This window comes from Delphinus delphis, chromosome 12, assembly GCF_949987515.2.
Source record: "Delphinus delphis chromosome 12, mDelDel1.2, whole genome shotgun sequence".
Taxonomy (NCBI): domain Eukaryota; kingdom Metazoa; phylum Chordata; class Mammalia; order Artiodactyla; family Delphinidae; genus Delphinus; species Delphinus delphis.
This window is the reverse complement of record NC_082694.2, coordinates 83,546,088-83,570,591: the sequence shown is the minus strand read 5'-3', so window position 1 is coordinate 83,570,591 and position 24,504 is coordinate 83,546,088. Positions and strand designations below refer to the sequence as shown.

General features: G+C 50.2%; 1 protein-coding gene across 6 annotated transcripts in view; it reads left to right on the top strand.

Moving 5' to 3' along the window:
* ASAP2 (ArfGAP with SH3 domain, ankyrin repeat and PH domain 2) overlaps positions 1 to 24,504 on the top strand; it is a 156,903-nt gene that overhangs the window by 109,985 nt on the left and 22,414 nt on the right. For all 6 annotated transcript variants that reach the window (XM_060027128.1, XM_060027125.1, XM_060027124.1 and 3 more), the window contains 7 exons: positions 1,740 to 1,843; positions 1,941 to 2,010; positions 6,552 to 6,639; positions 11,849 to 11,897; positions 11,975 to 12,141; positions 14,456 to 14,589; positions 22,479 to 22,573. In XM_060027128.1, coding sequence (XP_059883111.1) covers positions 1,740 to 1,843; positions 1,941 to 2,010; positions 6,552 to 6,639; positions 11,849 to 11,897; positions 11,975 to 12,141; positions 14,456 to 14,589; positions 22,479 to 22,573 — 707 coding nt within the window. The remainder of the gene's footprint in view (positions 1 to 1,739; positions 1,844 to 1,940; positions 2,011 to 6,551; positions 6,640 to 11,848; positions 11,898 to 11,974; positions 12,142 to 14,455; positions 14,590 to 22,478; positions 22,574 to 24,504) is intronic.

Genomic DNA, 24,504 nt, shown 5'->3' with positions numbered 1-24,504 from the left:
ATGAAGAGTGGCCCCCGCTCGCCGCAACTAGAGAAAGCCCTCGCACAGAAACGAAGACCCAACACAACCAAAAATTAATTAATTAATTAATTAATTAAAAATCTAAAAAAATAAAACTTAGAAGAAAACATAGATGTAAATCTTCATGACCTTAGACTAGGCAATGACTTCTTAGATGTGACATCTAAGTACAGACGACAAAAGAAATAGTAGATAAACTGGACTTCATCCAAATTAAAAATTTGCGTTTCAAGATTTTTTTAAAAAACGGTCAAGAATTCAGGTGGCTGGCTGTGGCTTTCGGATGAAATCTAGGCTCTGACTCCAGCCCGCCTGTCCCTTCGGCCGATGGGCCCCCTTATCTTGGCTGTAGTATTTGTCCTCGTTTCCCTCCCTGTAGGATGGCCACAGCCACCACTTTCCTCTGCAGGCCTCCGCATGTGTCCCTCCCCTTATCCTCTGGCGGTTCTCACCTTCATCTTTAAAGCTCACTTCTTCCAGGCGCTCCCATTGTTTTCTCCGTTTGACTCTTCACTTCTGGAGCTGGTGTATTCTCAGTTCGGATCATGTTGACTGTCGTGCACCGGTTCTTTCATTGTTTGGGCAGCGCCTAGAGTCCCGGGGGCTGGTCAGCTGCTCGACAGTGGAGTGAGGCTAGCTCTGGATCCTTGGGCGTCCTCTGGTGAGGGCACGAGGCGCAGTGGAAGGGGCCTCAGGGTGCGAGGCGGAGTACCCTTCCACCCTCCGCTCTGGCTCCAGCGAGCCCTGCCTTTCGAGCAAGTGCCTTATTTTCATCGTTTCTGTTTCTTCTGTGACGAAGTGAACGGAGTCGGGAGCTCTCACAACAGATGGAGGCAGCTCTTAGTCCTGCCCGGTTGACCTGTGAACTGCTTGTTCATGTTTTGCTCCCCTTGTTTCCTTTGCCAGAATTTCCAGGGTTAGCGCTTCTGGTATCATCTGTGAAACACCAGTCGAGCGCATGTTGGACCCCAGACACTGGACTTAGGCCCAGGGGATTCATTAATGGTCTTTGCCCTCAAGAAGCTGAAGGCTGGAGTTTCCCAGAGGTGGTGGACTTGGCCATATTCTCAGCTGACCATGTGGACAGTCTGCCCTCAGGCTGGAGCAGTTGGGTGTAGGGCCATGGCCCCTCTGCTGGGATTGATGGGGTCAGGAAGCAGATGTTGTTCATATGTGTTACATAGCAGGTATTCACACACGTGGGCTCACTCAAGCCTTCCTATATTTACTGTCCTTACTAGAAATTGTTTTCCTGTTTTCCCAGGAGGAAACTGAGACAGGGAGCTTAAGTAACTTGCCCAAAGTAAGAGGCAGAACATTGTTTTTGTGTTTTTTTTGCCTGAAAGCCCTGCCTCTTCCAACATGTAGCATTCCTGCCTTCCTTCTCGAGGGCTGCTTTTGCCACACCGGGAGTTCTTGCCACTGTCAGGGACTAAAGGCTAGTAAATAAGTAAAATCTCGTAATTTCCAAATGGCTCATTCTTTCAGCCAGTCTGGGGATACTGGCATTTGTCATTTCCTTCTCCAGCCTGGTAGGTGGCATTTAGGAGTTCCAGGATATGAATTTCATGTCCCTTTTTCGGTGTGTTTAAGAGGGGAAATTCTCTAATTTAAAAAGAAAAAAAAATTTTTAAGGGTGTAAGTGTCTCTGTGTACTGCTTTTTAAAAATTGGAACCTGGACAGGATTAAAAAACACTAACATCTTAACTGTTTGCAGGATTCACAGCTTCGCCAGAGCACAGCCTATAGTTTACACCAGCCTCAGGGAAACAAAGAGCACGGCACTGAGCGGAATGGCAACCTCTACAAGAAAAGCGATGGGTACGTAGACGGCGTTGCTAGAATTTCAGTGTGTGTTCATAATCTCCTGTGTCCAAAATTTCTCAACTCTTTTATTTTTTCCCCATTTATCTGTAAGGATCCGAAAAGTGTGGCAGAAAAGGAAATGTTCAGTGAAAAATGGTTTTCTGACCATATCCCATGGCACCGTAAGTATCCTCTGTCATCACGGGCTCCGCTGTAGCGGGATGAGGCCATGTGGGCTGGAGGCCTGGTAAGGGGACCGAGCCCTGCGCTGCGGCACTAGGCGTGCATTTTAAACAAGGTCCCTGCTGAGAAGAGCCTGTTTGGGTGCCTCCTCGGTTTGGTGCCCTTGTTGACGCTCCCCTGGCAGGGGCCCTTGCTGCCTCACAGGGTCAGGAACACCTGAGGAGCCAGGTGGTCTGTATTCAGAGGCCTGTGACTCCCAGAAACAAGCAGCAAACCGCTCGCCAGCTTCCTTTGTCTGTGGAAACTGAACATCACACTTGGAAAGAGTTCTGCTCTTCCATCAAGGGAAAAGAGTTTAGGTAGTCAGGAGTCTGGGAATCAGAAATCCAAGACAAGAGCGATTTCAGTAATTTTATTGTAGACGTACTGCACCCAGCCTTCATCGGGGTCTTTTTCTACGACCCTGTGTATAATTGCCCGTGCGGGAAACTGAGCCAACATACGCTGAGCCAGTTGGAATGCCAGTTGGAACAAAATGATTTTCTTAATCTGGCTTTTGGAGACGAGGGACTGTGTAACCACAGTTACAAACACAGCCCTTTTCCACGGTGGACTTTATGCATATGATCACCTTACCTGGTGTGACGGGATCTGGTGAAAGCCGTGGAGGCCGGTAGAGATTTTTTAAACGTCTGAAGGCAGAGTTGGTTGCTGTCTTGCTGAGAACGAGGACGCTGGTGGTGGCCTAGGTTCCTGCACCCCAGGCAGGAGGCCTGGCCCTGACCTCAGTCCCATAGTGGAGATGAGCCTCAGCCTTCGTCTTTCTTCCTCTGTCCCCACCAGCTCCCCCGTGAGAGGCAGAGCTGGGCGGGAGTGCAGACAGCCTTTTCAGGGCCCTGGCCAGAGGTCATGGCTCAGTGTGGTTCCAGAGAAACCCTGCCCTTGTCAGTATTTAGGAGTGAGGAGACAGAATAAAACCCCGCCTGAAGGGTGGCACTGCAGCGTGGACTGTGTTCCACGGGGTGGGAGTGGGGTCCCTTCCTTTTCACCCACTCTGTATGAGAAGGGAGAGAGACCACAGAACTAGCAGATACCAAGTGTCTGGAGGGACCTGTGGCCTGGGGGATTGAACGTGGCTCCTGCCTGGGCAAATAAAGGTCATTTCTCTTTTCCAGAATCCAGCCTTCACTGGCCTTCTTTACGCCCACCACGTCCCTCATGGGGCCATGCAGTTTGGATCCTGATGTAATGTTTTTCCCGTATGGACGTGTGTGTGTGTGTGGGTGTGTGTGGGTGGGTGTGTGTGTGTGTGTGGGTGAGACTGGGTGTAAGTGCTGTAGACTAAGGAAGGCAAAGTGATTTAGTCACCACTCCTGTTTAAAATGGAGAACGTTAGACTGCATGAAGGCCAGGTTCCCTTCCTGCTCTAACACCTGCGATTCTGTGACTTGCTTTCGAATTGTATTCTACTCTGTTTTGGGTCAGGTTTACTGCCTCAGTGCAGAACATCTCATAAAACAAGACTGGGTTTCGCTTCATATTTGTTTACAGCTCTAAGGCCTGCTGGGATACTTGCTTCATTGGCGTGTCCACTAGACCCAGGGCCTCGGCTTAAGCCAAAGAGCGGTTCTCCCCCCGACCACAGAAATGACAGCAGGTCTGGTGATCCTTTGCCGACAGCATAAACTTTGGGTCTCTTCATTTCTGTTGCTTGAACTTCCTCTCAAGAGACGTGGAGGCTTAGTTTTCTTTAAATGTTGACGGGCTGCTGCAGTTTTGGGCAGATGGTACGGTCCTAAGTAGCTTTACCAGCATGCGGGGAGCTCAGCTTGTCACGCCGCTCGCATGTTGTGTTAGTGCCCCGCCCTTGCGGGGATCCTCCTCCAGGGAGTCCCGCTCTCTGGATGCCGCTTCCAGCCCAGAGGAGTGGCAGGCGGAGGCTCCGTCCCGCTGCCTCTCCTGGGAAAGGAGTGGGTCCCTGTGGCGGCCGTCTCTGCTGCGAGGCACCCTGCGGGCTCTGGGGGGCCAGGTCCCGACACCTCAGTGCTGCTGTGATGTGAATTAACCTCCACCGAGAAAGACAGTGGAGACATGCCTGTTGGGTTGGGTTTGGTTTGGGTTTGGCTCCTTTCGTGGCTTACCTGTTCAGCCAGCATCTCCCTGAGTATGTTTGTTAACTTACCGTCAGGAAAAAAGGGACAGGTTAGGACATGAGATTCTTGTATTCTGTATTTTAGCAGAGGGACAGTGATAGCATCGGGGATGAATTCAGTAGAAAGCCCAAGTCGGTATTCCCCGTTAGACAAGGCTGATTGTGTTTTCTGGCCCTGGAAAGAAGTTATCCTTGGGACAAGATGACTCTAATTAGATATCCTCTTTGCCAAATTCGTCGCTTTGCCACACCGCCAAAGGCTGGGGACTGTATTAAGCTGGAAGAAATGTCTGTTGTTTCTTACAAAATCTAAAAAAAATTTTTAAATGATTATCAGTCATGCAGAAGGAAGACTAGAAACTTCCTTTTAAAAGCCTGACAAGACTTCCCTGGTGGTGCAGTGGTTGGGAGTCCGCCTGCCGATGCAGGGGACGCGGGTTCGTGCCTCGGTCCGGGAAGATCCCACATGCAGCAGAGCGGCTGGGCCTGTGGGCCATGGCCGCTGAGCCTGCGCGTCCGGAGCCTGTGCTCCGCAACGGGAGAGGCCACACCAGTGAGACGCTCGCGTACCGCAAAAAAAAAAAAAAAAAATTATTTAGTCTGTCGCGGACAGTATCTTTATCTATAAATGTGGAGTAGTTCCTGCCTCAGAGTGCCGCTGGGAAAATTAAATGAGTTAATTCATTAAAAATGCCTACAACAGGGCCTGCCTCAGGTAAGCACATAATAGGATAATAACAATAGCGGCAGCAGCAACTGAGTAAAGGTAGCTATTACTATTCGAAATCATCTTCTTGTCCGTGGAAGTTTTCTGTATTTACCAAAGTGCATCACCCCCTTTACTGCTCCTGCTTCTAAGACTCAGTGGACACCAGCATTTGGAAGTAGTCCAGGAACGTCACCTAAATGCACCTGTATAGTTATGTGACCATATGAGGTAATGGAATAGGCACATACTTTTTATGGGCTGAACACCTTGGTGGAGTGCTTGGTTGCATTTGTGCTGTGGTCTCCTACTGTAGAAACGTATCGTTTGGTGTATTGGTTCCTGGACGAGCCAGTTAATTGTATTAATAAAGATCAAAAACAGGATTGGTGGTACTTCTACTTGGAATTGTCAGGGTTTGCAAGATCAGGCAGAGCTTGGAGTCTTTGAATACTGGTTTCTGATGACCCAAGGGCACCTGTTAGGCATCGGCAGACTGCAGAACACGCAGTGATTTCCACATAAGAGATGTCAGCACAGCCGTGAACCAGGAGAGTCTAGTCCAACCCTGTTTATCCAGCTTCTGCTTGTCCCAAATTGCTGTCATCAAACCCAGTTGTTCACACTGCAAGGATCAGTCCTGTTTTAATGGAGGCCACGCTGCCTCGCCCCTGACTCTGAGCTCAGTGGAGAGGGGTCTATAAATGCAGGTCTGCCCAGATGTAGACACTTGTGAGTGTGTATCTCGATTAATCCCAAATCCAAGCTTTTACAATTTCTTGACATGGCTGGTGGCTACGGGAAGGGGTAGACAAGAACAATTGAACTCTTAAGACATTTTATTTGGTCTTTCTTTTAGCAGCTTGGTGGGTGGGTAAGATAAGCCTTTCATACTTGAATATTTCTCCAAGATTTCTGAGAGGTGTTTTGCCATTCAGAATTCTTTTTTTTTTTCTGAAATTATCTTATCTTCTGCCCTTTGCTTTTTTGGACTAGTTATGATAGTTTCTGAAATGGGAATAAAATAGTCATTTTTGACACATCTCTGACAAAAACATCTCTTGTTACCATTGTGTGTGGAGGGCAAAAGGTGGGGGACACGTATGTGAACAAGGTGGGTTTTGTTGAAATTTAAGTGACAGATGGCTGGCATTAAGGATTATGAATCTGTCATCTGTCATTTCATATATATATATATATATATATATATATATAATTTCTCTGTCATTTTTGTGCTGTGAGGTTACTTTCCTTGAAAGTGAGTGTTTATACTCAGGAAAACACTTTTAAGATCACCAGAAATTGATGTGGGTGCCCATGTGCCCAGCTGATCAGGACGGAATGTCTCTGAGCTTTAGACGGGGAGCATTTTGATCTCGGGGAGCCCACTGCCCTTGGCCTCAAAGCTGGGCTGGCATCACTTGTTATCCCTGTCTGGGTGGGTGTGTGCCCCCCCCCGTGTCCCTTGCAGGGAGGGGCAGCTGCCCCCTGGGAGCCGAGGTCCAGGGACACGCTGTGATGTGCCTCTGTCATGCCTTCCACATGAAAACCTGCCTTCTGATAGCTATCATTGCAAGCCAGTGAGAACCTGTTCTCGCTATATTTTAATGAGGAATGATTAATGAGGAAACTGTGGTTTCCCAGTCCTTTCCACCCATCTCTGTGTTTTTGTCTTTCAACAGGCTAACCGGCCTCCCGCAAAGCTTAATCTATTAACCTGCCAAGTGAAAACCAACCCTGAGGAGAAGAAGTGTTTTGACCTGATTTCACGTAAGTTTATTTCTCAGACGCGGTGCTGCAGAGAAATCATTTTACACTCTCAGCTAGGGCATCAGCCCCATTTCAGACAGTGCATTAATTTAAAGAATTGGTTTTCAAAGAGAAAGCCCTTTATTTCAGGTGACTGCGTGCTTTTTATTTCCGCTGGTGATGGTCTGCTTGCCGGTCTCTCGGTTCAGGGCTTGAACCTGCGGACGGCCTTGCTCCGCTCGCGGGATCTGTAAACTTGGGCACGTCCTCTCAGCTTCCCAAGCCTCGGGTTTCCTATTCGTAAACAAGGAGATTATGCTAGATCAGCCCTCAAGCCTAAAAATCCCTTCACTTCACTATAAAAAAGGACAGTTCTGTCATCAGGGCTCCCCTAACTTGGGCGCTGTTAGAACTCCTGCACCACTGATGTGATGAGGCCCCCGGCAGAGCCCTTGGAACTCTCGGGTTGAAATCTACTTGTCTTCCTGCCCCAGAATTAGTGTTTCTGCTCCTGTGCTGCTCGTCTTTGTGGCAGACCCAGAAGAACCACCACAGAACCACCCATTGTGGCGAGTGGCCTCTCAGCATCGCCTAAGGAAGAGGGAAAGGGCGAGCGATGTCTTAAAGAAACGTGATGGCCTTTTTGGTCTTGGCAGTTTTTGGTGGCAGGGTTACAGTTTGGGGGAAGGAAAGGGCTAGCTCCCCTTTCAAAAGGCAGTCACTGGGGATTTGGGCACAAGAGTTACATTCATAGAGGAGAACTCCGGACCGTGCCTTCTGGGAAGGTGAGTGCTGTCCTGTTTGCCTCAGTATCCCGAGCACGAGGCGGCTGCTTTAACATGTGTGCTGGGCTGTATTATTGAGGGTAGGAAGTTACTATGTAAGTTCATGCTCACAGCAAACTTAGAGGAAGCGATCACCAGCTCCTCTGTGCTTGGGGAGGAGACGGAGGCCCGGGCCGGTGCCTGTTCTCATGCGCCCGGTCCCGAGCTGCGGCAGCATGTTGAGCCGTGTGGCGTGTGCTTTGGGCGCTGTTGGTTCTGATCTTCAGCTTCCAGACGGATTTGCAAAATAAAAATCGACTCTCTCCGGCTTCCAGGCCTGTGTGCCCTGCTGTGTTTCGTCAGGCCCGCAGGTGCATTTACCCTCCTCGCTCTCCGATCCTTCACTCCCTCAGGACGGTGTGGAATGTGGAGGATTGCCCATGCTTTAAAATGTGCCCCTGGATGGCAATAAAAAGTGACAGTTTAAGGGAGACAGCTTGGGGGTCGTATGTGACGTCAGTCAGTGTCTAGGGGACACTTGGAGGGCTGCGGCCTCTCCATCTTCTGAAGCACTAACTCATGAGAAGGGGCGCATTCCCCTCCAGTAGCTGATCGGCGGTTAGTCACGGAGTATGAGTTCTGCGCCCGGGGAGGTGGGCCCACACACCCTCGCTTGCCCCGGTCGCTCCAGCACCCCTGTGGGGCCCCCGTCAGAGACCACGTGTGCAGAAGCGTTTCTTTCAGGCGTGTAGATGACTCCGAAGCCTCCCAGCATACACATTTGAACAGCTGGCCAGGCCCCGGGCATCTGGTTCTGTGCTCGCGCACTGGCCACCTGACATTCGCAAGATTCCATCAGTGTCTTTGTTCTGTTGCCTGACGTGATAAATACCCTCGGTCAAGAACTTCCAGCCTCCGGTACCCGGAAGGGCTTACCGAACCTGGTCCTAGGCGCTGAGTCCACTGTCGTCTCTGAAAAATGCTCTCATCTCTTCTTGCCGCTGTCCCCCAGTGGGTAGAATGAGTCCCGCTCCTACACACTTGTCATCCTCAGCTAGTTTTCAAGAGGTGATGCTGCCCTGGGAGCGTGTGTAGTGGCAGTGCTTTGTTGCAGCGCTATGTGGGTTTGGGTCGTTACGGAGAAACGTCAAAACTGGTCAGACCCCCACCCCCACCCCCAGGAACCATCAAGGGAGACACTGCAGAGCTAGAAAACCGTGACCTGACGAGCGTCCTGAGAGGTGGGGGCCTGGCTTCGGGTCTGACTCTACCTGCTGACGGGGCTGCTGGGACACACACGTATCCCCAAGACACCTTTGTGCTCATGAAACATCTGGGTGGCTGGAGAAATAAAAGTCAAGCTGTAGATGGGCAGTGAGGATGCTGTTTCAGGTGTGAGTCTACCAGGCCCCGAGGAGCCACCCCTTCCTCCTGTCCCTCAACCTGCAAAGCCAGCTTGGAATCACCCAGAGAGCCCGGGAGGAACAGACCGGCTGCTGGCTTCAGCTGTTTCCCTGCAGGATCCTCCTTTACCGATCTTTCCCCCAGACAGGGACTCCCCGCCCAGATCAAGCCATCAGTGGGCCTGGCTTCTCAAGGAGGACGTCCCTGTGGCAAGGCCCCAGCCCTTCTGGAGCCTGTCCAGTCCTCTTGGCCTCAGATTGACCCCACTGTTTACGAATTCAAGTCCTGAGCCATTATCCTCAGATCATGCAGTCATGCCAGGTGGGGTGGGAGGTGTAGCAGAAGGTGCACATGATCTAGGTCAGTCCCCTGAGTGGGATGGACCCACAGGGTGCCTCTCCAGGCCCACATGGAGGGTTCGTGGCCAGCTGGAGCCCAAGCCTGGGGCAGAGAAGCAGCCCTTCCCAGGATACCGTCGCAGCAGGGCTCTGGAAACCTCCTGTTTTCTCCTCCCTCTAGTTGAATCTGCTAGAAACTGTTCTTGGTGTAAAGGCATCGTGAAAGAGTGTCCATACAAGGGAATTCTTTTTTTTTTTAATTTATTTTTTATACAGCAGGTTCTTATTATCTATTTTATACATATTAGTGTCTACATGTCAATCCCAGTCTCCCAGTTCATCCCACCACCACCAGCCCCCGCCACTCTCCCCCCTTGGTGTCCATAGGTTTGTTCTCTACATCTGTGTCTGTTTCTGCCTTGCAAACTGGTTCATCTGTAACATTTTTCTAGATTCCACATATATGCGTTAATATACGATATTGTTTTTCTGACTTACTTCACTCTGTATGACAGTTTCTGCGTCCATCCATGTCTCTACAAATGACCCAAATTCGTTCCTTTTTATGGCTGAGTAATATTCCATTGTATATATGTACCACATCTTCTTTATCCATTCGTCTGTCGACGGGCATGTAGGTTGCTTCTATGACCTGGCTATTGTAAACAGTGCTGCAGTGAACATTGGGGTGCATGTGTCTTTTTGAATTATGGTTTTCTCAGGGTATATGCCCAGTAGTGGGATTGCTGGGTCATATGGTAATTCTATTTTTAGTTTTTTAAGGAACCTCCATACTGTTCTCCCTAGTGGCTGTATCCGTTTACATTCCCACCAACAGTGCAAGAGGGTTCCATACAAGGGAATTTTTATTTGGAAATTTTCACTGAGAATTTCCCCTGCTTCTCCACCATTCACGTGTTAAAATGCAGAATTGGCCAGAGAAATGGGTTGCTCCCCCGTCTCCTTGATTTTCCCGTGGCATCTGTGCCTGGTCTGACCATGAAGTGGCTTCAGGGAAAACTTGGAGGGTTTTAGGCCTGGTGTCAGACCCGGTCCCCTGGTGCAACCTGCCATGGTCATGGCTTCCCGAGGACTCTGAGTTCCACTTAGAGTGGATGTGGACCTGCCCCCTCCGGCCCTCCCGCAGGTAAGGCTCTGCACACCAGGTAGAGTGGGGGCAAGGAAAGCGGCCTCTCTTCCTAGCACCCGACCACTAACATTTGGATCACAGGATTAAGTTTATTTTTCTGAACTTGACACGGGTCTCTTTTTTTTTAAAGTAATTATTTTATTTTTGGCTGTGTCGGGTCTTAGTTGTGGTATGCGGGATCTTTCGTTGTGGCATGTGGGCTTCTCTAGTTGTGGCGCAGGCTCCAGAGGGCGTGGGCTCAGTAGTTGCTGCGCGCTCGGGCTTAGTTGCTCTGTGGCATGTGGGATCTTAGTTCCTGGACCGGGGATGGAACCCGCGTCCCCTGCATTGGAAGGCGGATTCTTAACCACTGGACCACCAGGGAAGTCCCTTGGCACAGTTCTCTTAAACCCTGTTCCTTTCCTCAGCAACAGACTGGGGATAGAGGGTGCGGGGTGTCCGCTCCGTGTCAGGAAAATAGGAAGAGGATCAGAGCTGGGGTCAAAACCTGACCCCTCGGCCACTGGGTGCGCTTGTTCCTGCCTCTTAACCTCTCTGGGCCTTAGCCTCCTCCCAGTCAGCTCACCAAGAATTATCCTAAGAACTAAAGTGCTTTCAGGAGTGTAAAAGCCGCAATGTTCACTCACTTTGAGGGGCACAGGTGTTTATTGTGAACCCCAAGGACAGTCCCTGTCTGTCACCGCTCTGCCATCTGCAGAAGTTGGATCTCCCTTCCCTTTTTTTTTTCTTTTTTAATTTAATTTTCTTTCTTACTTTGGTTTTGCACTGATTGTAGGCAAAGAATTTCTGTATATCCCTTACCCAGCTCCCCCCAATACTGACAGCATAGTACAGGTTATCAGTTACTATTTAGTACATAATATCAGCCATGTCTGCAGCTGTCAAAACCAGGAAATTTACATCGGTGTGATGCTGTTAACTAAGAATCTTATTCCGATTTTACCATTTTTTCCACTAGTGTCCTCCTTCTGTTCCAGGATTCTCTCCAGGATTCCACATTGCTGCTGTTATTTCGCCCTAGTCACGTACAGTCTATATCAGTTCTGTATCTTTCCTTGTCTTTCTTACTTTGATACTTTGAAAATTATGGATCAGTTTTTTGGTCATATGTCCCTCAGTTTGGGTTTCTCTGATGCTTTCCCACAATTGGACTGAGGCTATACACTTTGGGCTAAGAAGGCCAGAAAGCTTGTAAGATACTCGCTTTAGATAAGGCTTTTACTATTCAAAGGGCCATAACAATTGGGGGCCAACTCTGTAGCAAGTTAAAAAAAAAAAAAAGGTTTTGAAAGGACAGTGATGGTTTTCATTGAAGAGCTTCAGTGTTTGGAAGTTGCTTCTCTTCAGACATGAATGGAGGAAAGGAGCTGGCTCGGTAATTTGCATTAGAAAGCCGCAGTTCCCAGGCGAGGGCTTGTACGGGGCAGGAGGGAGTGCTTGGTTGTATACAAATCATTGACTTCGTGGCAGAGTTTTAGACTCTTCCTGAGGTTAATTACAAACCGCTTTCTTTTGGAATTGTGTATGGATGACTGTCTGGGCTCACAACTGATGAAACCCCTCTTGCCGTGCAGATGACAGGACATACCACTTTCAAGCAGAGGACGAACCGGAATGTCAAATGTAAGTTGTTTGGGGGTGGGACCTTGGAAGGGCAGTTGTCCTTGGGATTTAACACAGCGTCACTGTTATTTTTCTAGATGGATGTCTGTGCTGCAAAACAGCAAAGAAGAAGCTCTGAACAATGCATTTAAGGGAGATGACAATACGGGAGAAAATAACATAGTCCAAGAACTGACAAAGGAGATCATCTCCGAGGTCCAGAGGATGACAGGCAATGACGTGTGTTGCGACTGCGGGGCGCCAGGTGACCCAGCCACCCCCTCCAGCTCTAGGACGTTTAAATCCTGTTCCGATTCACAGAAGCCAGTCACTGATTTTCCCTTTCATTTCAAACACCAAGTTCAGCGCAGCCCAGCCTGAGCTCACGCTGTCACACAGATGCTTACTGAACTGTGCGCAGACTAAGTGGGGGAAAGGGTGGGAAGATGCCTGCCTCCGGGCCCTCAGAGCAGGCCTGCGGGGAGAGAGCCCCATAGCGCTGAAACGGTTTAAATGCTTTTTGAGAAATGAAAACAGAAGCACACAGCGAGGGTGGAACCAGGGTCATCCGGTCATTGTATTGGCTCCAGACTGCGGCTTTTTCCGGGATTCAATCCGTCCTCCCTTGGTACCGCTTTGTAGAACTTCTGCAGCAACTTTAAGCCGCTGTCTAGTCTGTGACCCTGGAAGAGCCACTTACTTTGTTAGATGTCAGTTTCCCTTTTTGGAAGATGAAGGGACCAGTGGAGATTGTCTGTGAGCCCCAGCCAGCTGTCACATTCCGTGAAATGAGGTGTTTATTTCTGTGTTTTCATAAGGCCTACTGGGGTTTCATTTTCAATGGACATAAACTGTTGTAGATTTTAACAACCAGTATTTTAAGCGTTCAATGAGCTGACTTATTCCTGTAGCTCAGATGGGCCGGTGTTAGGGGAGCTGTGGGCTGCTTAGGGTGGCCGTGTGCCTTTTCGTTCCCCTGGTTCTGTGACAACTTCCATTTTAAAAAAGGTGCAACGGGGCTTCCCTGGTGGCGCAGTGGTTGAGAGTCCGCCTGCCGATGCAGGGGACGCGGGTTCGTGTCCTGGTCCGGGAAGCTCCCACATGCCGCGGAGCGGCTGGGCCCGTGAGCCATGGCCGCTGAGCCTGCGCATCCGGAGCCTGTGCTCCGCAACGGGAGAGGCCACAACAGTGAGAGGCCCGCGTACCGCAAAAAAAAAAAAAAAGGCACAACAAAAATAGAGTGGACAGTTGAGAAGTGCCGTAGGTTCCTGTTACCCTGGAGGCTGTATCTGGGGGTAATTTGAGGAATTACCTCATGGGGTCTCGGACTGTTAAAAACATACCTTTGGCAGGAGATGCTGCAGGGAGTGAAGGTAGCGAACTGTGCTTTTTCTTAGATGAGGACAGTGTAGTACTTGGACTTCTAAAACACTTATAAGGGATCAAAGCTATGACATTTTTGTTTTAAAATGCTAAAAGACAGTCTGAGTGATATAAAGCAGTCTAAATGTACACTCATTCCCACCAAAAGCGTGACACAGTCGATTCGGTAGAATAGGTCTAGTGAAGTGAAAACACCAGTTTTTCACACCGGGAGTATTTCTGAACTCAGATAAAATGTTTATAATTTGAACATTTAAAAAATAACTTTGCAATCAACTAGTGACCCAGGTTGCAATACTTGCCTCCTATGAGTTTCTGAGGGCAACAAGCAATTCTAAAGAGAATTGTACTTCTGGGCTGTGATCCTGTCCTCAAGAATGTTTGATTTTGAATTCCGTGTTTTCGGTAAATTCAGCGTTCATCCGTCACGCACTTCTTGAGTGCCTACCCTGGCGCTCGGCCAGGAGGCGTCGCTGAGCAAGTAAACATGCGGTGCGGGTGTGGGTTTGAGCCCAGGTGAAGGCAGGGCTGTGGTCTGGCTCTGCAGCCTCAAGCAAGGAAGGCCCTTCACCTCTCTGAGCAAGATGGTGAAGACACCTGCCCTGTGTGCCTCCAGGCGCTCTTGTATGTGTTAAATGAGAAATTAAGGGAAAGCACCTGTAATTTCTGAAGCTCTCACACCTTGAGCTATTATTGCTACTATAATTGCTTCAACTCTACGCTGAACAGAGCATGGCCTCAGCACATAGTGGGTGTTCTCTGCTGGTTATTAGCATGTTTGACATATAGACGTGTGTTAAGACAGTCCCCCGTGTGGTGCTAGACTTTGTCCCCTTTGCTGGTACCATCAGGTTGGTGATGGGGGTGGTCTGTATCCAGGGACCCTCGGCCACTAGAGGGCGCTGTGTCCTATTCCTGTACAGACAGCCCTGCCCCTTGGGAGTGCTTAACAAATGAATGGAAGGACGGGGAGGTGGAGCCCTAGGAAGAGGAGGGAGAATAGATACGGGCGGGCGCATGTGTGTATTGTGTGTAAATTGGTGGTAATTAATGATAAACGAGGGTTCCAGCTACATGTAGGATCCAAAAAAAATGCTAATGATGCAACAAAACTCCACGTTTAGTAACTGCAAGAAAAAAGTTCTGACTCCTGCCCTCTCCTTACAAGCTCCGATTTTCCCTATTCTCTTTGGCAGATCCTACGTGGCTCTCCACCAACCTGGGCATTCTGACCTGCATTGAGTGTTCTGGGATCCACCGAGAGCTGGGGGTTCACTACTCCAGGATGCAGTCCCTGACGCTAGATGTGTTAGGAACATCTGAGCTGCTGGTACGTTTCGAATCCTTGATTTTGGAGTGAAAACAAATGATCTGAAAGCGAGGTTTTCATTTTGGCACTTGAATCCATTTCTGTTTCTTAAAATTCCGCTGGGCTGGTAGCTGTTGATATTGCCAAGCGGATTTGGGCAGTTAGAAACTCATTGGTAATTCCTCCTCCTCGGCTGCTAGTGTGATAGTTGAGGGTTGCAAAGCTTTATTCTTTTTTTTTTTGTTTTGGCTGCGCTGGGTCTTAGTTGTGGCATGCGGGATCTTTAGTTGCAGCATGCGGACTTCTTAGTTATGGCATGCGGACTCTTAGTTGCGGCATGCATGCAGGATCTAGTTCCCTGACTAGGGATCGGACCCGGGCCCCCTGCATTGGGAGCACGGAGTCTTACCCACTGGCCCACCAGGGAAGTCCCACAAAGGTTTATCCTTAAATGAATAAAATGAATTGAACTTATAAAGGAGCGTTGAGACTGGTGTGAGATTCTGGAATAGGATGGTGGCAGAGTCCAGTTCACCCCAGTCATTAAGCAGGTGCAGAACCCAGAGCCCAGAGCCGGTAAAGGACTGAGTCGTCTGCCAAGTCTGCGGTGCGGTCACTACCTGGCTCAAGCCTCCGGTGGACTTGTCCTCTGTCTCTTATTGTTGCCTTTTGGGAGAGATACTGGTATTTGCTTCTACTGCCTTTGTTTCTAAAGAAAAAGGTGTTTCATTGTTGGTTGGGTGATAACACATAAGCCATGCAGTGTATTAGGGGGTTGAAGCATTTCCTGTAAAGTGACTTTCAGAGCGTTGAGACTGGCTCCACTGAGGAACAAGCATATCACACATGGGCGGTGCTTTGGGGCGCCTAAAACATGAGCTCTTCGGACTGTTTTCAAAGTCTATGACTGCCGATTAGAAGGTAGTGTTTGAAATTGTTTCTTGAGGTGGCTGAGCATTGGACAGTGACTATTAAGTGGATATTGATTGCCATGAATTTTAATGTCAAGAGCAGTAGTCTTGGCAGAAAATCTATTACCGTGGTCAGTAGATCTCTCAGGGCCATAAGTCGTACCGATGACAATCCTGGATCCAACGTGTCTGAACTTGTAATGCATTTAGAACTGTCTTGTCGAATCCTTCCTGTCCTTCCAAGGAGTTCGTTTACGGTCTTGAGAGACAAAGCTGGGAGAAACTGGAGTGGATTCTGGTAGCCCAGTTTTAGTAGCATCACTGATTACTTCAGGTTTACAGCTAAGCTAGCCTTGGCGGGACCCAAGCAGTGTATTCTTGGTTACACACTACAGTTATTTTTAATGTCATAACGCATACAGCCTCCATCATAGAGCTGTGTGTGTGCAGGCGGTATCCTGGGTAATTGGCGATGGCATAGATTTGAAATTCTCACGGTATATTTTCAGAGACACATAAATTACTTCTCAGTGAGCCCTGGTAAACTACTGCCTGCAGTGGCTGTACTGCCCTGGTGGGTTTTTTTAAAAACATTGGAAGTGTTAAGTGGTTTATGCTGAAGTAATAATTGTTGATTCTGTACGAGGCGCTCCTCAGGCACTTTGCGCAGCGCTTTGTCCTAGGTCATTTTGCTCTTCACTCCAGCCCTGTGGCCCTGGTGTATTATCCCCATTTTACAAAAGAGGAACTGAGGCTTAGAATGTTTTAACAAGCCCAAGGTTATGTAGTTATCAAAGCACCAGATCTGGGGTGGAGGCCTCTTTAATCTGATTCCAGAGCTCACACTCTCAACCCTTGAGGACTCTCCCTGTGGAGAGCATTTAAACATCACTACCATCCCTCCTCATTCCCCATCCTCATGCCTGACAAATGTCTGACCGCCAGCCCTCTGGGAGGGAAAAAAGCCCGGCTTTGTAGTCCCAGGCACATGCTGTAAATGCTCCCACCGTGGCCATTTGCAGGCCGCAGTGTGGATAACTGAATGTGCGGTGGGAAAGACCGCACACATTATGTAGTAAGTTTGCCGCACAAATACAACTTCAAAAACAGCACAGTAAAATAGTTAGGAAGTGATGCATTGAGTATTACTTTGTTTTTAGTATAGTCTTTCTGTTTGTTTTTTCTGAGGATGCACCAGGCAGCTTATGGGATCTCAGTTCCCCGATCAGGGATTGACCCCTGGGCCCCGGCAGTGGCAGCGGGGAGTCCTAACCGCTGGACCGCCAGGGACTTCCCTAGTATAGTTTCTTTGATCACGAGTTTATATCATGTAATTTTTAATAACGGCTGTCTAACAGCTGGCTTGTGCAAGCTGGTAGGAGCCTGATCCTGGCACATCTGTTATACCTGCTTACACGTGTCTCAGAAACTTAACTGATGATCTGCCTGAGACTACTGCCTACTGCAGAGAGGAACGCCAGAGACGGTTGGAAGGAGAATGTCTCCATTTCGATGAAAAGATGAGCTGGCTTCTGATCCCAGGCTCAGAGCTTTGTGTCTTCTCCTGGAGCCTCCGTCTGTATCTGTCTGTATATTCTCCTAGGCGTTCAAAGTTTGACCAACTGTCAGCCATTATGGAGAAATCAGGAAGAGGCTGCTTAACTAAGATCTGCAGATGTTTCTGATGTCTGATTTCTGCCATAGCTTTAAACGCTCCCTTATCTAAGCCTCTTTTCCTGAGTGGTTATCAGAAAAACAAAGGGCAGAGGCCTGAATCACGTGGGATTTATTCCCACCCTCTCTTTGCCCCTGAACTCGCCTGTCTGGCCACTCACAGGAGGCAGACGTCTCCCCCTCTCACCCCAACCCTGGTACTGCGGGCATGACACCACCTCCAGACCCTTATTCCTCAGCTGTTTGTTAAGCAATAGGTGGAGGGTGTGTGTCAGGTGTCGTTAGTACCATTTGTAAAGCATGAGAGTGTCGAGCCTTTTTAGAGCGCCTGGTTCTTTTATTTTGCTTAGTCAGATGCCTGAACAAAAGATCTCCTGAAGGCTTGACACACACACTGTGTGTGTGTGTGTGTTCAGAATTACATCCAGCACATAGTGAGAACTATGAAGTATTAGCTATTATTATTATCGTTGTTACCTTCTCCTCCAAGATGATCTGAACAAAATCCTTCCAGAAAAATCATCTGCGTGTCCTAATGTGTGAATCTGCAGGGAGACCCCACCCGGGTTGACTGCTCTGTTTGTGAACCTTTCAGGTTCACAGAGCAGTGGTGTCAGGGTCTTGGGCTGGTGTGTTCATCAGAATACGTTTTCTTGGGCAGCACATGTTAATTAGACCCCTTGTACCCTATTAAAGAGATATGAGGGTGAACTGGAAGATAACTTACTGTCGTGTCCGAGGCTGCAGCCCGGATAGGGCTGCTTTCCAGAGCAGAGTCACAGAGCCACACACATGGATGTGCTGTGACAGGAGAGGGGTTTTTGCACGGCCTGATGGAGACAGCAGATACACGAGCAGGGATTTTCATTTCCTGGCTGGCACTGTGTTCTAAACAGACAGATGCTCACCCACCCTGTAAAGTGCAGCTCCTGTCCCCCCATACGGTCTCACCGTGGTCCTCATGACAGAAGTCTTTTGCTTAATTCCATAAAGTATTTTCTGGCCTGGGGTTTGTAAACAGTTTCCCCTGATGATATGTCGTGGCGGTTTCACCATTTCCTTCTTAATTTGTTTTTGTTTCAAAGCATGCTTGATTCCCGTGTCAACCGAGTGGGTTTCAGCAGCATCCGTGAAGGTGGCTGGTCAGCAGTCATCTTTCCTTCCCTTTGCCTCCTGCTTCTAGAATCACTTCTTACTCGGTGGAAAGAAACTGGGGTAATTGCAGTATTAATTTGATTGGAGTTCAGGGCAGCTGTACCATTTTAACTACTCTAGCATGCACCAGCCTAAGATCCTTAGATTTTAAAGCCAATCTGCTTTCAGAAAACCTCCTGATAAGCATAAATTTTAAAAAGATAAAGTTCCTCCTTAACATAGAAGATTACAATTTCAGTTCTGATTTTCAGGTGCTACGTAAAACAGTATTGTCGGTAAGAGGGTCCTGGTATCATATGATCAGTCCCACGTCGTAAGTGAAATTAGTAAAGGAAATTTCAGTATTATGGAATTGAATTTGAGTCAGTAATTTAAAAACCTCCTTCCATCAAAGAATAGGGTCAGAAACCCCCAGGAGCACATATTACTGACTCGGGCCTATTTTATGACTTTCTCCTGCCTCCTCATGAAGTTGTTAACCAGCTGTTAAATATAAAGCAGACCAGCCGACAGCTGGATCCGAGAGGGGGGGTGGGGAGGAGAGCCCTCAGAAACCAAGAGCTTCCTCACAGATCGTACTGCGGTTTCACCGGGGTCCGAAATGAAGCCACTCGGGCTGCAGAGGGCAGCAAGCAGTGTAGAACCAGGTACCGTTTATTGAGTGACTGTTATGCTTCAGGCATTGTCCCAGGTCCTTTGTCTTATCTAACCTAAACAAGAACCCCATTTTAAAAGGGAGGCCGGAGCCTGTGTTCTAGTCTTTGTTCTTAAATCACAACTCTGAACTTTTTTTAACCACAAACCCTACCAGAAAAAATTGAGCACCCAAACATATGCATGTATGTGATGTATAGTTAGACTTGTACCACTTACTAAGGAGCATATTATATACTTTGTCAAATAGACCAAAAGCAGAATTTCTAGAGGCGCAGGTGAAGCACGACACACAGCTCTCTTTGCGCACCACAGGGTATTTTTTCGTGCTCCGGTCTTTGGAGGCAGCAGTCCAGGGCTCACAGCTGTCTCTTAGCTCGCCTGCCAGGGTCAGGTTCCTTCACTGCCCCGGGCGTTTTTACCCACCTGTATATTAAAGATGTGCCGTGTGCTCCAAGCCTTCCAGCCTCCTGGGGACTGAGGGGCCCAGTAGCTAACACCCCATTTCCCTACATGCGTTTCGAACCGCTTGAGAGAGCAAAGGTCTGATTTATGGTTGAAAACAGCGGAATCGGCGATCTGGTTCACACGTGTGGTGGCAGCCGAGCCCCAGGCACGGGCAGAGCGGCACACCCACCGCATGCCGCCTCCTGTGGGTGCCCGTTCTTCTGAGCCCCTCGGGCAGGGACGTCGTCTCTCTCACTGTCCGCTTCTTTCCTCCGGGTGCGTAAAAACAGAGGAAGACAGAATGTCACAGGAACTGGTGACCCTCCACCTGGAAACATGAAAACAGGGTGCAGGAGGTTCCCCATCCTCACCCCGAACTCTGGAAACAGTTTCTAGAGAAAACCTATGGCCTTTTTCTGGCTCAGCGGGCCCCTCAAGGGTTGGTGCTGCGGGTCTCCAGGCATGTGTGACTCCAGGTCCCCGTGCACAGGGCGCCTTGTGCAGTGAGGGAGATGCACACAGGCTTTCGTGCAAATTCGGGCTGTGGGAGAGCGGGTGTCTAGACCAGGTCCCTGCTCTGCTGCCGGCCCCTGGCCGTCTCCGTAGCACTCAGTCCAGCCCGTATCACGGTGCCCTTCTTTTTCGTTTTCGTTCACCTCTGTCTCGTTAGACCGAGCCCCTTGGAGCAGGCCCGTGTGCCCGGCCCGGAGCCCAGCCTGCCCGAGGGCTCCGCGTGTGTCCTGGGGCTCGCTTCCCTGAGGACGCGGCACCTGAACACCCCAGGGCCCCCCGTCAGCCTCGGTGCAGCCCCACATGCCGGGGATGGGGCTCTGGGAGTGGAGGGCGTGTGTGTCCGGGCTGTTTAACCAGCCCTCCTGCTGCCTAGGCTCCTGCCCGCGCGGCCTGCTGGACCGCACATTTTCTTGACCTGACCCTGCAGCCTCCATCTGCAAGTGCTTTGCTTTTGTTGATGGTTCCAGAGGGTTCTCTGTAGGCTGAACTATTCGCTGGAGGCTGGTGAAGCTATGAGGCGGCATATTTCTCCGCGTTCGACGAGTGTGACGCACGGCCGTGGTGGCTCCCTGCACCAGCTGTCCCCTAGTAAGCCAGCCAAGCCCAAGCAGAAGGGGAGCAGCTTTCGGATTCCGGGGGATCCTCCTCCTTGCAGACCGGGAGGCTCCCAGGGGCAGGTGCTGTGGCTTGTCCTGTCACTGCCCTGCAGATAACGAGGTTTGGGTGCGGGATGGCGTCCACGTTGCACTGAACGGTGGGGCCTTTAGCGTGGGCCTGGCTCTAAACCGGGGCCCCGACGCCGAGGTTCAGCCTGGATCTGGCACCAGGCGCCCCCGAAATCGTCGGGGCGTTGGCTCCGTGGTACGCCGGGCCCCCTGCTCTGCACCACCCTGACGGGCAGCCCCGTCTCCAGGAAAGTGCAGTGAGGCAGCCTGGGGCTTTGCCACCTGACGTCGCCTTGAGGCCCCGGGGCCAGGGCTGAGGACCGAGGACCCAAGGCAGGGCTGCTGAGAGCGTGGGGCTCGGGGCACCCGGAAGCTCTGTTCACTTGTCAAGGACAGGGAAGAGTTAGGAAGGCTCCCCACCCGATTATCAGGCTGACTGCGTGTTTCCCTTGTCCTTCGGCCTCCCTCGAGATCCCCTCTTACCTGCCACCAGGAAGTTCGGCCCTGTCTGACCCACATCCCTTTGGCTGTTGCTCCAGCCGGTCCCCCTGGAGCGAGAAGAGGCCACTGGGGCTCAGCCTTTCCTCGCAGAGAGTCCCACTCAGCCTGTGTCCACATGACTCACCGAGGGCAGAAGCACCAGAAGTGTCGCTGCTCCCACGGCATCGTTTTCAACGTGGAAGTGAAAATGTCTGTTCTCTCCAAAGCACTGGGCCCGGTGCTTCCATTCGGTTTCTTTGTTTCGTTAGATATTGAAGGGTCCGATCTCGGTCAGGTGCTGAGCTGGGTGCTGGGGTTGGGATGAAATCCGCGCTCTTAAGGATCCTGGTCACTCCAGATCCGCACATCCCTTCAGGAGCGTGCCAGGGCGGCCTGGTGTTTATCTTGTACCTGCCGCGTCCAGCACAGTGCCTGTATCAGTGAGCACTGGTGAAAACCTGCTCATTTCTGACGAGTCAGAAGGTTGATCGGCAAGTGAGGACCTTACATTGGAACAGATACACTTTTAGCGCTCTAGTTTATTGAATGCTTTTACAGAAATTATCTCATTTTATCATTATTACAACCTGGCAAGGTAGGTAGGTAGGTATCTGCATTTTATTATTAAAAAATTGAAGCTCGGGGCTTCCCTGGTGGCACAGTGGTTGAGAGTCCGCCTGCTAATGCGGGGGACACGGGTTCAAGCCCTGGTCTGGGAGGATCCCACATGCCGCGGAGCAGCTGGGCCCGTGAGCCACAACTACTGAGCCTGCGCGTCTGGAGCCTGTGCTCCGCAACGAGAGGCCGCGACAGCGAGAGGCCCGCCCACTGCAATGAAGAGTGGCCCCCAGCTCACCGCGACTGGAGAAAGCCCTCGCGCAGAAACGAAGACCCAACACAGCCAAAAATAAATTAATTAATTTAAAAAGAAATTGAAGCTCGGGTAAACTGCCTTGCCTGTGGTCACAAAGCCAGGAAATAGGACCACAATTTGAACCCGAATCTTGGCTTCCTGGCCCAGCACCCTCTCTGCTGTATGAGCCACCCCCTCACTGGTGCAAGTAAAGGCTGTTAGATCTGTTTCAGTTGGAGCGAGCACAGATTCTTTTTGGGGGGTGGGGAGAAGGGAAAGAAACTCAAGCTGGGCCGAGTTACTGCTTCTCCCTGTCCGTGGAGGCATTCTATCTAGGGGACGTTTTATGAGAACACTCCTCTGTAAGAGGCATGCTGTTTCTTATCTCTAGTTTTATGGGTACCTTTGGGGTTTGGGTTTTGTCCAGCTTCATTAAAGGCAAACCACTTTATTGCTCTGTTTCTTAGTGACCATTAAATAAATCAACTGTGTGAGTCATGTGTAGCAGTGGAAGGTATTAATAATTGAGAACCCTGAAATAGACTTTTGTTTTTGCAGCTTGCCAAGAATATTGGGAATGCAGGCTTCAATGAGATTATGGAGTGTTGCCTTCCAGCTGAGGACTCGATCAAACCCAACCCGAGCAGTGACATGTAAGTATGGGGCTGGCTGTTCTTGCTTTCTGAGCAAAGGTTGGCCTTGTCCCCGGGCCCCACCCCCCACCCCCTGCCCCGAGGCAGGGGAATAAACAAGCTTGGGTGCATCGATTGTTGCTTCTTTAGGGAAGAAATCAGCCTATGTTGTTTATAAAGTCACTTGAACCTTTTTGGATGTCCAAGTAGAAACTTGGTTTGGCAGCTTTTCTTAGGAGCCGGAGGAAAGCGGATTTGCCGGTGGGCGGGGGCGGAGGGAGTCCTGAGTGGCGCCCCCTGCTGGTGGTGTGTGGGCACCACCTTGCTTCTGCCGCAGGGCAGGGGAGTCGCTCTCCCACCTGCCTTCTCTCAGTGTGAATTCTGAGCCGCGCGGAGGGTCCGTTGTCCTAGATACATGATTATGTCCCGTTCTCTTTCCCAGTGCAAATGTCGAGCGTGTTGTTTCTTTCAAAAAGCTTTTCTTTGTTTCTGTTTTACTTTGGACACAAAACCTGATCAAGAAGCTTTCGTGCCTCATCAGGCGTCCAGCTGGCCTGCTGTGGACAGGGGAGGCCAAGTGAGAAACAGGTGATGAGGGAGAGGAGGAGGTTCATTCACCGAGACAGCCCTTCCCTGGGAGCAGCCTGAGGTAGAAGTGCTGGCAGGGCTCCCCCTGGGGCTCGGCAAGGACAGGGAGGACCAGAGGCTGGGAGAGCGTTGCAGAGAGGTGTGGTTCCCGGCCCTTGGCAGGAACATCTTGTGGGCGCCGGTCTTTGGAAGCTGAGCTCACGGGATCTGTGCTCTTCTGCGCTTGGGTGAGGTGACTTAATACGGTGAAGGAGCTTAGACAAACTAAAGGGAGGAGCAGGTACTGTGTGCGTTCCACACCCTCGCAGGTGTCGGCGTCTGAGGTGAGCGCGCGTGCGTTGGTGCTGGGTGACAGTCAGGTCACATCCGGGCCCTGGAGCAAGTGTCAGTGGGGAAGCGTTTCCTTGAGATTGGACGAGGTGCGACGTTAGATTCCAGGCACAGGGCCTATAAAGTGATGGTCCTTTCTTGATGAAGATCCGAGTTCCAAGTCTGTATCCTTACCCAGACCTGGAGAGGCAGCGCGGGACACAGAAAGCTGCATCCTTCCCGATCGTGGGACCTGGGTAGGTTCGTCAACCTCTCTGAGCCCTTTTCCTCTAAGAGAAACAGGTGCAGCCGTCGCCACCTCGCAGAGTCGCTGGGACGTGCAAAGGGGTGAAGCGGTCACGCATCTTGTGCCGGGTTGGTGTCGGCAGCCCTGCTTGCTCGCCGTGGGCGTGGGCAGTGGGGCAGCACACATGCCGGGAGCTGATTCCACACGCCCTGAAAAGTTAGGGTTCTCTCGGGGCAGGTGTCAGTTGGAGAGTTACCCCAAGGAGAGCTGACTCTTCCTGGGATACGAGAAGATCTGTTTAGGACAGGAAACATCGCGGCCCACTGCGGCACTTTACTTACTGTCTAACGGACACCTGCTCTCGCGGTGAAGGGACTGGTCTCCCGAAATGCTGTAATACTGATCAACTTTGAACAAAGCATATGGTAACTCATTTCTTCCAAGTACCAGGGGCACTTTATAAAAGCAGATCATTTGTTTACTGTGGGGCAAGATGATTCTAAAAAAATGAATACCGTCTGCTTGGGACTCTTGGATATAAACGTGGCGTCTGCATTGGGGCCCCTCCCCGCCCCCCAGCCTTGGCACAAATGAAAAGGACGTTTACTCCTCCCCCTCTTATTTTTCCAAAATGAGAGCAGATGACCAATGTGATGGCAAAATGCCACCCACGTTGATACCTCCTCAGCTGAAATCAGTCACTGGGCTGCTGTGCTCCTGTAGCACTCAGTTCTGTTTTAAAGCAGCTCATCCCACTTTACGTTGTACCGAGGTATTTACACATATTTTTCTAATACATTGCGTCTTA